Source organism: Talpa occidentalis, unplaced genomic scaffold, assembly GCF_014898055.3.
Source record: "Talpa occidentalis isolate TD23 unplaced genomic scaffold, MPIMG_talOcc4v2.1 talOcc4.2, whole genome shotgun sequence".
NCBI classification, from domain to species: domain Eukaryota; kingdom Metazoa; phylum Chordata; class Mammalia; order Eulipotyphla; family Talpidae; genus Talpa; species Talpa occidentalis.
In genome coordinates, this window is record NW_023602073.1 from 66524175 (window position 1) to 66539326 (window position 15152).

The 15152-nt window shown below is 32.5% G+C and overlaps 2 protein-coding genes and 1 long non-coding RNA gene across 13 annotated transcripts in view; 1 reads left to right on the forward strand and 2 right to left on the reverse strand.

Moving 5' to 3' along the window:
* The window catches only part of LOC119252528 (uncharacterized), a 111652-nt gene extending 96816 nt beyond the window's left edge, over nt 1-14836 (reverse strand). For 7 of the 10 annotated variants that reach the window (XR_008553238.1, XR_008553239.1, XR_008553233.1 and 4 more), the window contains exons 1-4: nt 13141-14836; nt 9369-9419; nt 5507-5611; nt 4336-4414 (exon numbers count right to left, since the gene is read on the reverse strand). This is a non-coding gene — a long non-coding RNA (uncharacterized LOC119252528). Of the gene's footprint in view, nt 1-4335; nt 4415-5506; nt 5612-8619; nt 9324-9368; nt 9420-9819; nt 10003-13140 lie in introns of those variants that run through there. The other 3 variants (XR_008553234.1, XR_008553235.1, XR_008553237.1) reach the window with 3 other exon arrangements.
* SUPT3H (SPT3 homolog, SAGA and STAGA complex component) overlaps nt 1-15152 on the reverse strand; it is a 426450-nt gene that overhangs the window by 365320 nt on the left and 45978 nt on the right. The window lies entirely within an intron of this gene.
* LOC119252527 (runt-related transcription factor 2-like) overlaps nt 13864-15152 on the forward strand; it is a 42779-nt gene continuing 41490 nt past the window's right edge. The window contains 3 exon segments of the mRNA XM_054698843.1: nt 13864-14071; nt 14272-14319; nt 14321-14396. Of these exon segments, the coding sequence (XP_054554818.1) occupies nt 13934-14071; nt 14272-14319; nt 14321-14396 (262 nt within the window). The 5' untranslated portion in view covers nt 13864-13933.

The following is a 15152-nucleotide window of genomic DNA, read 5'->3' on the forward strand; positions in this document are numbered from 1 at the left end:
ACATTCAATTTGTATGCCAAAAAAACATACAGTTAATATCATATTAATAGTGAAACACACAGAATGGTAAGATCAGTATCAGGGCAAAGATAGTCCCTTTCAACATTCCTGTTCACATCAGTTCCAGATAATGCAATATGACAAGGAAAAGAAATAGGGTATAAAGGTTGAAAAGGAAGAAATAAGACTGTTTTGGTACATAAATGACAAGACTGCCTAACTAGAAAGTCACAGAAGAAATCAACAAAAACCTCCTGGAAACAATAGGCAATTACTGTAAAGTTATAGGATCTAAGGTTGATATACAAAAGTCAATTATTATCCTCTATAGAAGAAATCAATAAAAAGAATTTGAAATTTAAAAAATACTATCTGTACTGGCACCAAGGAAAAGGAATTACTTAAGTATTAATCTAACAAAATAGGAGAAATACCTATACGATGTAAACTCTAAAACTCTGATACAAGAGCTCAACGAAGACCTAGATAAAGGAAACACATCCTGTGTTCACAAACAGAAGAAACTCAATAGTTAAGATGTCAGTTTTTCCTATCACTAGAGATTAAAATGTAATCCAATGTAAATCCCAGCAAGTAACTGTGAATATAAACGAACTGATTTAATGCTACAACATAAACCTACAGTGATCTATGCAGTGTGGTAGTGGCAAAAGGAAGAGACATCTAATTCAGTGGAACAGATTAGAGAATCCAGAAAGACACCCACATAGATATATTCAACTGATCTCTGTCAAAGAAGCAAGGTAATCCAAAAAACAGTCCTTTCAACAAGTGGTAATAAAATAAGCATCCAACCGTGAAAGAAATGAATATAGCACTGAATTTAACATCTTTCATAAAAATTAACTCAAAATGTGAAAAACAAAAAATAAAATTTCTACAAGAGAATGTAGAGGAAAAAAATCTAGATGACCTTAGCTCTGGAACAAGTTTTTTTTTTTTTTTTTTAATTGGTTTTACAACACAGTATATGATTCAGAGGTAAAGGACCACACCTCTTGAGATGTATGTTACCACACCAGACCCATCAAGAAGGCATCCAAAGTCCTCTACCATAGTCCTTTCAGCCTCTTCTATCCTTTGTTCTCCATCCTCCCTTTGCGCCACTGGTAGCCTCAATTTTACAGCCAGATTCCTAGGGTTTTAGGTTTGGTTTTGTCTGACCCTTTGCTTTGTTTCTCTATATTTTGCATATGAGTGAAACTATCAGATTTTGTCTTTCTCCTTCTGACTATTTCACTTAGCATAATCCCCTCCAGTTTCACTGATGTTGCCACAAATGGCAACAGTTCATCTGGAAAGAGTTTTTAGATAGAACACCGAAAATATGATTCATGAGAGAAAAAAGTTGGTAAGTTGAATTTCACTAATATGAAAAATGTCCACTGAACAAAAGATACTCTTAACAAAATGAAAAGACAAGCCACAGATTGGGAGAAAATATTTGCAAAAGACTTATCTGGTTTGGCAGGTCCACAAAAAGCTAAACATAGAATTATTATACAAGCCATCAATTTCACTCCTCAGCATATACCCAAAAGATCTGAAAACAGGAATTTAGATACTTGTATAGCAATGTTCAACAGCAACATTATTCACAACTGCCAAAGGTGGAAACAACACAAGTGAACATCAACAAATACATTGATGAACAAAATGTGATGTATACAAATAACTTAAAAGCCAGCAAGAAACAAAATAGCTAACTAAAAACAGGGGGGTAGATCTGAACAGAAACCTCCCAAAGAAGATATACAGATGGCAAATAAGCATATGAAAAGATGCTTATAACTCTCTGTAATTGAGGAATTACAAATTAAGGCACATTGAGGTACAACTAAATACCTAATTATAAGAGGTGAAATCCAGAACACTGGGAAGAGTAAATGGTGAAAACATTGTGGCACAAAGGAGCTCTCATTCATTACTGGTGTGAATGTAAGATGAAACAGCCATTAAGGGATGACAGTTTGTCAATTTCTTACAAAGTTAAGCATAGCCTTACCAAACAATCTAGCAACTGTACTACCAGGTATTCACAACCATATTAGTTGAAAATTTATTTCCAAAAAAAACCACCTGCACTCATATTGATAGTGGTTCCTGCAATGGATGAATAAATGTGGTACATCCATTCAATGAAATATTATTCATCAGAAAAAGAAATTAGTTACAAAACAGACAGGGAGGAACTTTAAGTGATCAACATTGGTGAAAGAATTGAGTCTGAAAAAGCTTACATTTTTGTATGAGTCCAACTATATGAGATTCTGAGAAAAGACAACAGTTTATGAAGACACCCGTTGCTAAAATAGTTAAGGTGCTATATTTAATGTTATTTGTATTTAACTAAAATTTTGTAGGGGATTTTAGGAAGAACTAATCAGTCTCATAATATAATGGATATATAAAATTATGCACTGAATAAAACCTATAAAAGCCACACAACATGAATGATCTTAACATAAACTACTCGCTTTAATTAACAATAATGTATCAGGGCCTCCTCTGGTAGCGCAGCGGTTGAGCGCTGGGGTGCGAAGCTGCCTGCAGCCTCTGCAGTGCCGGTTCAATCCCTGGCCATGGGCGAGGGTCCCACATGGCACACAGACCTCTCCTGTTGCGCCCACTGCTCCCCTCAGCAGTGTATTTTGTCAGTCTGCCTGTTCTGTTCCCCACTCTGCCTCTGGTGAATCCTCTCACCCTCCCGCACTTCTGACTGTACCCAGTGCTTGTATAAATAAATAAATAAATCTTTAAAAACAGTAATGTATCAGTAATAGTTTATCAACTGTAATAAATATGGTACAATACAAGATGTTAATACAAGATGTTAACAGATCTGCAGGAGGGAAGTATATAGTAAATACTTTTTGCTTAATTTTTCTGTAAAAATAAAACTCCTCTAGAAAGTAGCATCTATTAATTTTTTAAAGATTCATTTTATTTATTTATGCATACAAGAATTAGGGTCTCGGCCAGGGGCATTGGGTGGCGGGTGAAAGAATTAAGCAGAGAAAGAGTAGGGAGTAGAACAGGTGGATCTACTGAAATACACTGCTGAGGGGAGCAACGGGCGAGACAGGAATGGTCCTGTGCCATGTGGGTTAGATCCCTTGCCAGGGATCGAACTCATGCTGCAATAGCTGGCAATAGCTTAAGGGCACTTAGAATTTAACCTCTGCACCACCAGGGAGGCCCAGCATCTATTAATTTTAACTGCCACATGCAAAAGAATGAAAGCAGATTACTATCTCACATTATACATGAAAATCAACTCAAAATGGATAAAAGACTTGGACATAAGACCTGAAACCATAAAATAACGTAGAGGAAAACATCTCCAACAGCAAGGGAAAAAAATGAAAATAAACTGGGAGTATATCAAACTAAAAGGCATCTGTGCAGCAAAAGAGATGTGACCAAAATAAAGATGCACCCTACTGAAAGGGAGAAACTATTTGCACACCATACATCTTATAAGATACTTACAAAAGAAAAAAAGATACTGGCAACAAAGATCTACAATGTACTCATACAACTCATACAACAAAAAGACAAAAATCAAAAAAATTGGACAGAAGAGGTAAATAGGCACTTCTCCAAAAAAGACACGCAGATGGCCAAAAGACATGAAATAACATCATTACTTTCATCAGGGAAATGCAAATCAAAACCACAATAAGATATACCACCTCATGCCTGTGAGAATGGCCCCTATTTAAAAAAACCACAAAAAGTGTTGGTGAGGGTGTGGAGAAAAAGGAACCCTATTACATACACTGTTGTTGGGAATGTAGACTGATCCAGTCTCTATGGAAAGAAGTTTGGAGATTACTCAAAAGACTAAAAATGGACTTACCACATAACCCAGCAATTCCACTCCTAGGTATAGATGCAAAGAGCACAAAAAAAATTTTTTGGCATTTTCAGTATTAAACTTTGTAAAGATCTCATGCCATAAATAACTATATATCAATGTTTTATATATATATATCATTATATTGACTGCTTAATATTTAAAATATAACAAAAAGACAGCAAAGTATAATAAAGGCTGTATTTAATCATTGAGGATAGGGTTTTATTCCTAAGAGGCTGATTTTCCTACTAAATGAACATTATAACTTTAAATAGCAAATTCTCTTTAACTTAGTAACTTTTTATGAAATCTTCCAAAAGAGATTGTTTTTCCTTATCTTTTAAAAGAAAGTATATTTAATAAAGTCTTGCTCCTGACAATTAACTTATTAAATTGCTACCATACAATACCTTTTAAAATCTATTAAGATAGATAAGGCATTCTCAACTCACCTTAACCCTGGATGACGCATTTTGAGTTTCTGTGTATTAGTCTTTCTGTATGTCTTCTTCCCAGACATGTTGTTCTTTCCTACGATTTATGTTTGTTATATAATATTGGGAAAAGGTAAGGTATAAAAACAGTGTTAGAAATGTATTATAAATGAGAGCAAACAGTAAACGAATTTGAGACAAAGGAGGAAGACTGCTTTTGTAAAGAAATTATATGAAATTTTTGTAATAATTTTTCAACCAAAGATAAATACTGGATGGTTCATTAATATGTGGAATATAGAGAAACCAAACAAAAGTCAGACAAACTTTAAAACCAACCCTTGAAAGCTGACACTAGATCTGAGGTATCCAGGAGGGGAGAAGGAGGAAAGCGCTAAGGAGGGATGAAAACAATGGCAGGGGAGGAGTACAATGGACTATGGTATTGGGACAGCTACTGTGACCACTAGGAGGGGAAATATCTTTATAGTGTCAGAAAAATAATAAGGATATAAAACAATGGTACTTCATTTAAAAATTTAAAAAATAAAAAAAAACTCTAAAGAAATTCACTCTATTAAACAATGCTGCTACAAATCCTTTTGCAGAATAATTTTTTTCATAAAACAAGTAATTTTCTTAAAAAAGTTTTTTGATCTGATCCCTAACTAATTGGAAATGCTTAAAAGATTATGGATTAAGTAAGGTGTATAATAGTATGAACTGAAAATTTTACTTAAAGCCATCTAACCATTTAAAATCATAAGTATTAATAAATTAAAGGTCTGAAATGTAGATAAGAATATGGGTTCATTTGCTCTTTAACGATTTATTAAAAACCACTATTTTTCCTGCTCAGGTGTTGTATTCATGACCGTCATTTAATAAATACAGTCTACCTAGCCTCAGGAAACAAATTTACTTGAAGTATGCCCAATATTTATAAAATGAATGTTTGTGGAGATTAATATCAAAAAAATTTATTCTTTTTTCTACTGAGATTTAAATTCACATAGAAATGAAAAAGAGGGAAAAAAGCTCATCACAATCATGAGTAAGATTTCTGCTAATGGGGTGAGGGAGTAAATCTGGTAAAAAGGTGTCAACTACATGATGAAAAACAGAATTGGACTTTTAGTGGTAAACTTTAATATATCTTATGCAGATGTTAATTTTTAATGATACACACCTGAAACTTATGTAATGTTATAACAATGTTACTTCAATTTAAAAAATGAATTAAATATATTGGGCTTGGGCTTCAAAGCCAGTGAAAATTCTGAAGAAAATATTTCTGTGAACAAAAGACAGAGAAATTGCAGCTTATTTCTTATTAGTGAAATTCAAAAACTAGATAAATGTTGTTAATTCTGATCATTTGGGGAAAGACTATAATCAAGATTATTCATTTGGATTCCAACCTTAATCCTAAAAAAATTTTAGTGCAGTTTATAAAACTATTCACAATATATAATTACATAATGAGGAAATTCCACTACTAAATTCAACAGTTATGAAACCCTATAAAGGTGATCTTTCAAGTCACAATAAACAAAAATTAAAACCCAGATTTTATAAATACTTTCGAAAAATTCCATTATATGTAAATTGAAGTTTGATCAACATATCAAACTATTCTTGCCTGTTCTATAAAAGAAGACATCCACTGGGCCTATGTAAAGTACAGGTAGCAGGAGTGCACAAACTATGGTACACCAGTTGCTGCCTGCTTGTGCAAACTTTCACAGAATCACAGTCATGACAATTCGTTTACTTATTGTAGCACTTTTTTTTTTACAAGCTTAGGTTTTTTTGTTTGTTTGTTTGTTTTTTATATAAGCACTGGGTACAGTCAGAAGCGCGGGAGGGTGAGAGAATTCACCAGAGCCAGAGCAGGGAGCAGAGCAGGCAGAAGGACCGAAGTACACTGCTGAGGGGAGCAGCGGGCGGCAGGAGAGGTCTGCGCGCCATGTGGGACCCTCCTCCAGTGGCCGGGGAGCAACCAGGGATCGAACCAGCGCTGCAGAGGCTGCGGGCAGCTTCGCAACCCAGCGCTCAACCGCTGCGCCACCGGGGAGGCCCTATTGTAGTACTTTTTATTATGTACTTTTCATATGTATCATGGCAGAGTTAAATAGCCCACAAAGCTGAAATTATTTACTATATTGGCCTCCAAAAAAACTGTAAATACCCTTTGTAGGGTATTAATAATATAATACAAATTCAGAATTATTTGCACATAGAGAATTACACTACTGCTCATTAAGATAACTTTTTGAAAGAATACAATTTAATAGCATGAAAGATTTAGTAGAACTAGCACAATTCAGTATTATTTAATGTAAGTGAAAATTTTAAGATACTTTTATGTGTTTCAAAAAAAATTCACTTAAAAATAAATGACACACTAATAATGAAGCTTGTTTTGATCCTCTAAAAATTTGTAGCTCACCAATATGACTTGAGTTACTATTATACAAACAGAAATTTTAAAGTTGGTATTCTCAAAAATATTTTACCATTTCTCATGTATATATGTGAGAAATGTGTCTTATTGTAAATATGACATATGTGTCTTATTATAAATAGAATTTAAATGTAAAAAATGAAATGACACACTAGTATTTAAAATTCTTATGTATAATGCAGACTATTATTCATATTCATTTATTTTTAAAACATCACATTTATACAAATAAATGAGTACTTCCCAACTACTTGATTTTGGTTTGAAATCATATCCCTATACTCCTTTCTCTGCAAAACACGGCATATTTCAGAATTCACTGTTTAAAATGAAAAATAGCAAAATGAAAGCTTGTTTTTCCCTTTGCCTAGATTAATCAGTTGTAACATTTTGCCCCATTTGTTTTATGTATATATTTAAGTATTGCACTGACTTCATGAAAATAATTCATCATACACTCCTTTTAAAAATAAGGATATTTTCCTATATGTACACACAACAGCATTATCACACTTACCCTAATAAACATCACCTAATATCACCATTCCAGTCAACATTTGAGTTTCCTTAAACATCAAAAAAATGACTGATGTGGCTTTTTTTAAAAAATCTATCATCCAATCCAGGTTCATATACGAGATGAACTTCTGAGAGGCAATATACTATGTTCTCTCCTTTCCATAAATATATTCTCTGGAAAAACTGTAGGAACACAATTTCCCTAGTACTTTCCTGCCAGACCCATTCAGCAGTGGAAGAGTACTATGATAATAATGGGGAGGAAATTAAATTTCCAATTATCTTGGTAGGATTCTGCTTTCCCTATAAAAATATCTAGAACAAAATTATAATCTTAGCTGACTACATATAACTATTTTATGTAAATATTTTATATAAATAAGCATTTAATTTATACCTAACCCACATTCATTGACCACCTAGTGAAAAATCTTATGACTAATTTGTCAAGACTAAAGAAGTTAAGCCTTAATATTATCATTAATAACTTCCTAAGAATCATTAATTATCCAAATGTATAATTTTATAGAAGTCTAAAGAATGCTCTTTGCTTGTTAATGAAAAAATTCATTTTAGAAGCCTAAACATGCTTTTTCTAAACATACGGTCAATTTTACAGTGAAGTTGAATAAAATTTTAGTCATCCCTAAAAGTACTGGAATAGCTTGCATATTATACCTATGCATTAAGAAACTGACTTTTCAGGCAATCTGTTTCTATACTTTCAAGCTTTTATTGAAGTGTTAAACTTACATTTCAAATAATGCTTTATTATATTACAAAATTACAATATAATCAAAATCAATACTACAAAAGTATGTACCTCTGAAAAACAAGAACCACAAGTTTTTCTTACTATTACCGTAATTAAAGTATATGATTAATTTATTTAATCTTAAAGTTCAAATTGGAGCAATTTGTCACTACTAAGCTAAGAAACTGAGATTTCCAATGGGAATAGTGTCAAAATTATATAAACAAAAAGATTAGTATTCTACTGATTCATTCTCAATATATTTTCTATATTGTTAATTATGGCTGAACTAGAGTATTTTCCAGTATAAATTATACACAACGCTTAACAGAGACTTAAATTTGCAACTGCCTTTACTTAAACTAATGAAAAATCTATACACAGCAATGAAATTGGCATACAAATAAAAGAACTGTCAAGACATGTATCCCTAAAAATAAGCCTACAATAACTATTTTAAAGGCTGTGTGTGGTCTCACCCATATATTCTGGCAAGATGCACTTTCTCCAACCACAGCTAGATTCATCCAAAAGCAGTGGCACTGGAGAGCCTCTGTCTCACCTGTCAAAGCTGAAGAACGCTATTCCAAAGACCACCATGAGTCCATGGAGAAAACCACAGTGCTACAGCTGTTATTGATAAGCAGTCTCGAAAGAAGCAAATACTTGGAAACAATTAAGCAAATCATCTTTAATAGAAATATACACAGACAATATAGTCATGTATAAATGATAAGATGACAAATACTGTGCCAAACTTGAAATAATGACAATTTATATTTTGAAACAGTCACAGGGGATCTTTCATAAGAAATATTAACAAATACTCTTTTCTATTCTTCCTATGATAAAATTTCTATAAACTACTTATCAAATCAAAAACTCCATATTCCCTTATTTAAATCTTTAAAAACCTCCATTGTAAAAGCTCTACTAAATTTATCAAAATTGCTAAAGTCTAAGAGCTAAGACCATACAAGATTAAGATTTAGGAAACCTAAATATTAAAAGCTGATTTTTAAGAAGATGCCATCATGTATTTCTCAACTATATTATAAAAGTAGGTTAGATTTCTGCTTTAGACTACGTTCCTGCAGCAAAGCGTATGGGCTGGTTAAACTATGTTAGGTTAATATAAATACAAAAGAGCAAGAAAAGCAACTACATTGAAAAGAAATATGCCTCAAAGAACAACTCAAGCCCCATCTCAAACCTGGCCATTAAAAAAAAAAAAAAAACTTAAAAGAAAAAAAGCACAGAAATATAGCTGGCTAAGTAAAATGTTCAAATACTTATGACAATTTTACTTACTTTTCCTACTAGATGACAATGTCCTTCAACTCTAATAATGTAACAGTTCAGCTGAAAAGAAAAGGATTGTCTTTTTGTGCCATTTTCAAGTAAGTTAATATCCAAAAGGTTCTTATTAGAAGACAACTTCAACTACAACCATGTCTCATAGCACAAAGGTAAAGCTACTGCAGGGTTCCAAACTGCTATGATGTCCACAGTTTTATATACTATATTCTCTAAGTACAAGGTACCAAACAGATTAGTTTCACTTTTCCCTGTATATATTCAGTATGTTAATACAGTTGGGATATTATTTTCCTTTGGTTTTGTCAGAAGCATGTTTGATATAAATTTTATTAAGTGGTAGTATATGTAACATTGCATTGTGGGTAGTAGTTTCCTGCTTTAGCCTAGCCACATCCTCAGCTGTCATATGAACATGTTTTCCATATTTTCTGCAAGTTCTCACCTTTTTTCTTCTTAGAAAGATGACAGCTTTAGAAGATTAATTGTTTTAATAATTAGGAAAACCATAAATTAAACACATATGGATTACTTTGCACTTTGAAGAACAGTCAAGAGAGGAAAAAAGTAATCTTCATAATTAAAGTGTTACTGTCATATGAAACAATGTGTTAAAGCAAATTAACATAAAGAGAAGAATTAAAAACAGTTAAATAAAAGAAAATCTCTGTAATAAGAGGTTGATAGCATCTGTCAGGATATAACTGATTTGCCTTGAAAGTTAGGAGCTTCAAACCTGCGAGGTATTCATTGGTAAGGATTAAAATTAATATCCCCTACTAGGACCTTAAGAATCTACTTTGAGATTTTATAAAATTGTCAAGATAGAGAAAGGGAAACCAAAAAAAGAAAAACATCTGAAGGAGAGAAGAAGGAAAGGAGAGAGAAAGAAAAGGAGAAAGGGAGACAGGAAGAGAACAGGAATGAGAAAGGGAGAGAAAAAAAAAGTTCAACATTTTCGCTTCTGGCATCCAATTTCCACATAATCTCACACTTAGAGAGATAATTTTAATACTAACCAAACAAAGTTAAAAACAATTATGGATATGGTGGCACACTGGTTTTTCACATAATTTAATTAAGACAAACTGAGCTGGGGGGGGACAGAAAAATTAAAAAAGGTACCACAAAATACCCAGTACACATATTTAACCACAAATATATGCATGGAGTTGTGTACACAAATATGTGCCCCATTAAAATAAGGAAGTAGAATTAATTTCTCATAATTTAAAATATCAGTAAAATTGCACACATTTTACCAATATTAAAAATTTTCAAAACATTAGTAAGGCCCAAAAATGCTATGTAAACTCAAAACGACTATACATCAAATCTCAAAAGTTGTCAATAAAATTTGTTACATACCAAGTTGAAGTAATGAATGAAGAAAAACCCCTGTTAAAATTTCATCATCGCTAAGAACATTTTAAGCCAAATTAAGATTTCTACAGCTTATAAAATTCTTACATAAAACTCTACATTCCTATCACTTTCAATTAAAAAAAAGAATGGCTGCAAATAGAAGTCTCTAAAACAATTCTTAAAAAAACATAGAAAGAAGCATAATATTAATATTGATGAAATAAAACTACTATATTAAAATGGAGATATTTATTTGAGAAAATAAAAAACAATCCAAAAAGTAACAATGAAGATATAAGTAGCATATAAGCACTACTGTACTGCTGTATATTAAAACAACAAACAAGAAGCTTGAGCAGTGTTGACAAATGTGATACAAAATAATGGGGAAGCAATTAAAATTGATTTCAAGTTCAAAGCTATATTTCCATGGCATTAGAGTACATAATTTAGAGAGCACACCTAAACTTATTTCAACATAGCAAATACTAACAGAATGTAGCTTAGAAGGTCTTTGAAAACCAGAAGAAAATGCTGTTGTTTCCATTTCCAGTTTTAAGCAGAGTATAAATCCATGATCAAGAACTTTATTTGCAGTGATATTTTTAAATCAGTCTCTCTTCACCATATGTAGATTACTTCTAATGAAACAAACTGTTATCAAATGTGTACCAGTTATCACTGCCATTTGTTCAATTTTTACCACAAAGTAATATTTGCTCCAAGGAGGACACACTTTCAATTTATGGGGGAAAAATCTGTGGATAACTGAATATGACAACTTTAGAAATAGAAAGGATACAATCAACAATATCTATTAAACTCTTATGCAGTAAGTAAGAGTGACTGTCCTGACCCAAAAATTATGCGCAGGAATGTTACCTGCAAAAAGAGAACAAGCAGTTAAAAGACAGATAGATGCTAAAAATTATCCAAGTACATTAGATCACTGTGGAAGGCTAAGGATATTTGATTTTAAAAAACTTTACAGAACAAATTATTTGAGCAAAAACTTATGAGTTATAAGATATCAAAGAGTCATAGAGCAGATACTAAATACTCATTTTAAAAGAAAAAAAGCATTTACATATTATACTACAGCTACCTAAATTATTTCAACTGCCAGAGTCTACTGCTATTGTTTGAGCATATGGAACTATGTTTGGCAATTCCACAAATTATACATAACTTACTCTGAATAACTGAGATATAGATATACCAGCACACCTTACTTATAAGAGTAACTAAAAAAGTTTTCTATCTTTTGTAACAATTAAGTACATGTTAACTGGAAATTTTTACTTTCTTTTTACCTGTTTACACACACAATGAAGCACAATACGTCTATCTTTAAAATAAAACATTGAAATATATTATTGGTTTTTTAATCAATAAAGCATTTTATGGAAATGTTCTGGATATTAGAATAATAAAGGATTAAAAGGAATTCCAAGTTTTCCCAGTGGATTTTGGGTTAACCAATATCTTTTAAAGAAACAAATAAACATGTTTGTATATTTATCTTTATATAAATCATAAGCAGATAAATAACTGTGCTAGAAAAGAGCATACACAGGGAATTTTGGCTCTAACACCCTTCTGTTTCCCAAGTCCTTACCCCATTATACACCCCAAATAATGTTGTGTAATTCACTGTCTCCGCCCACCGTCCCAGTCATTTACTTCACGACACTCCTAGTTACTATCACATTCAGAAGAAGCCCAACATGCAAATTCAGAGTGGCGGCGATAAATGGGAAAAAAATGCCTAGAAAATTGGTCTGTTCGGCTTTATAATTTTTGTTGAAAAATACCCACCCCATCACTCCCAACTGATGAAAACAGGAAGCTCTATTCATAAATATGAAATTCTCTGCCTATGATATATAATCATCCTAATAAGAAAATGAGTTCTATACACACATGTCCAAAGGGACAAAAAAGGAGATAGTTTCCCAAAGATGTTTCCAATTTTCTCCTGCATCAGAATTAGCAAATCGAGACGACTAACATACTCTGTCTGTGTGCATTATTCTTTACTACACACAGCATTTTGTAATTTATTTCAAAGCTTCCATTATAAACAAAAATACAGCTTATGTTAACCCACTCCATTCTGAGCTTATAAAAACTATTATTGAGCAATCTAAGTTATGACATAAGAATTTTGCTTAATATATGTATAAGAAATGCTATCAAAGGCTCTGTTAAAGTTTATACCCCCCAAAAACTAAAGAATTATACAAAATGAATTCATTTCCTCAAAAGATCAAAATTACTAAAGCATAAAGAAACTTAAGATTCCATCCAATAAACTATATTATAATTCTTGCCGTGCACTTTAAGGTCCTCAAATAAGTAGTGAGATAAAGATACAGATAATATAAAAGAAACTAATTACCTTTAATCTTTACTGAAGGAGCCAGCGCCTAATATTGATAGTACATAAACTAGACAGACATGATTTAATATTTGTAAAGGAATTCCCAGACTAACACTTTCATGACAGCCAATTATAGTCAAGCCCAGCAAGCAGTTTGCAACCAGACCTTAAGAAAGGTAAACTTTTTTACAATGAGTTACAGATTCAGAAGTTTAAAAAGACAAGAAAAAGAAAAACAGAAGGACTTCAGTCACCCAGCAAATATGAAGCAGACCCCAGAATGTGATACAATCCAAAGATGTAAATTATTGTAAATCATCACTGTTGTTCAGAATTTCACACAGCCCCTTGAGCCAATTTTGTTCACTTTACACAGATAAAATAATGAACTAAATAAAGGAAGAGGCAAAAAAAAAAGGGGGGGGGCAAAAGAGGTGTAGATAGAAAGGAAAGCCTTAACTGCAGACTTCTGCTCTACAAATGCTTAACCTTACAGGAGTTTGGGCTCCTTCAGCATTTGTATTCTATCCAAATCCTCATGAGTCACAAAAATTAAAAAGCTATATCCTTCTGGATGCCAGGAAGGGCCTTACCACAAGTCTTTTGTCAGAGAGAGAGAGAGAGAGAGAGAGAGAGAAAGAGAGAGAGAGAGAGAGAGAGAGCAAGAGCAAGAGGGAAAAAGCCACAGTGGTAGGCAGTCCCACTTTACTTTGAGCACTGTGAGGTCACAAACCACATGATTCTGTCTCTCCAGTAATAGTGCTTGCAAAAAAAAGGAGTTTTAAAGCTTTTGCTTTTTTGGATTGTGTGAATGCTTCATTCGCCTCACAAACAACCACAGAACCACAAGTGCGGTGCAAACTTTCTCCAGGAGGACAGCAAGAAGTCTCTGGTTTTTAAATGGTTAATCTCCGCAGGTCACTACCAGCCACCGAGACCAACAGAGTCAGTGAGTGCTCTCTAACCACAGTCTATGCAGTAATAGTAGGTCCTTCAAATATTTGCTCATTCTCTTTTTGTTTTGTTTCCTTGCTTTTCACATGTTACCAGCTACATAATTTCTTGACAGAAAAAAATAAATATAAAGTCTATGTACTCCAGGCATATTGTAAAACTAAAACAAGGTTTGGGTATGGTTTGTATTTTCAGTTTAAGACTGCAAGCAGTATTTACAACAGAGGGCAAAAGATCTATCTGAAAAAAAAAAGGAGGGACTATGGCATCAAACAGCCTCTTCAGCACAGTGACACCATGTCAGCAAAACTTCTTTTGGGGTAAGTGTTATCATATTTTAAAATCCTTTAAGAGATGAACCTGTTAAGCATAAAGGTATGTTTCCTGGATGAAATGCTATCTTTTCTGGAAAACATTACATTAAAGATATACTAATGATGCTATTTTGTTGCATTAAAAATTGAAAAATGAAATTGCTGTACATATTTGTATTTGAGATAGGTAACTTATCTAATGTTTAGAATAATGACAAACTAGGGAAAAACTAACTTATTTCACATTAGGCAAAATGCTTTCTTGAGTGATAGAAATGAGAATGTCAAAGCAGTAAAGGAAACAGCTTAATAGTCTCCTTAATCCTCATTGAAATAAAATCAGACACTAAATTAATTAAAGCATTATAAAGTATTCATTCCGGCAACTACCAATATTTAACCAAACTTCAAAAAGGAAGCAATTTTACAAAATAACAGACCACAGAATTATCTCAACATTATCTTCTACCATGTAAAACAGAAATAAACCTGTAGTACAGTTAACTTTTTAACCACTCAACTAAAAGAAATCTATTTGTAATTCTAAACTGCATCATAAGATAGCTGCACAAGTCTGTTTCTAAACTTTTATATAGCTGAAGTATATAGTTAGCGGAAATAAAATTTTAAGTATGTAATAGCCAATTTTAAAAAGATCATCATATTTGCCCAGGATATTAAAGAGTTCAGACATCTTTAGCAATTTACAATCAATTGTAATTTTTCTATGTAATTTAAAATTTACAAGTACACACTGCTACC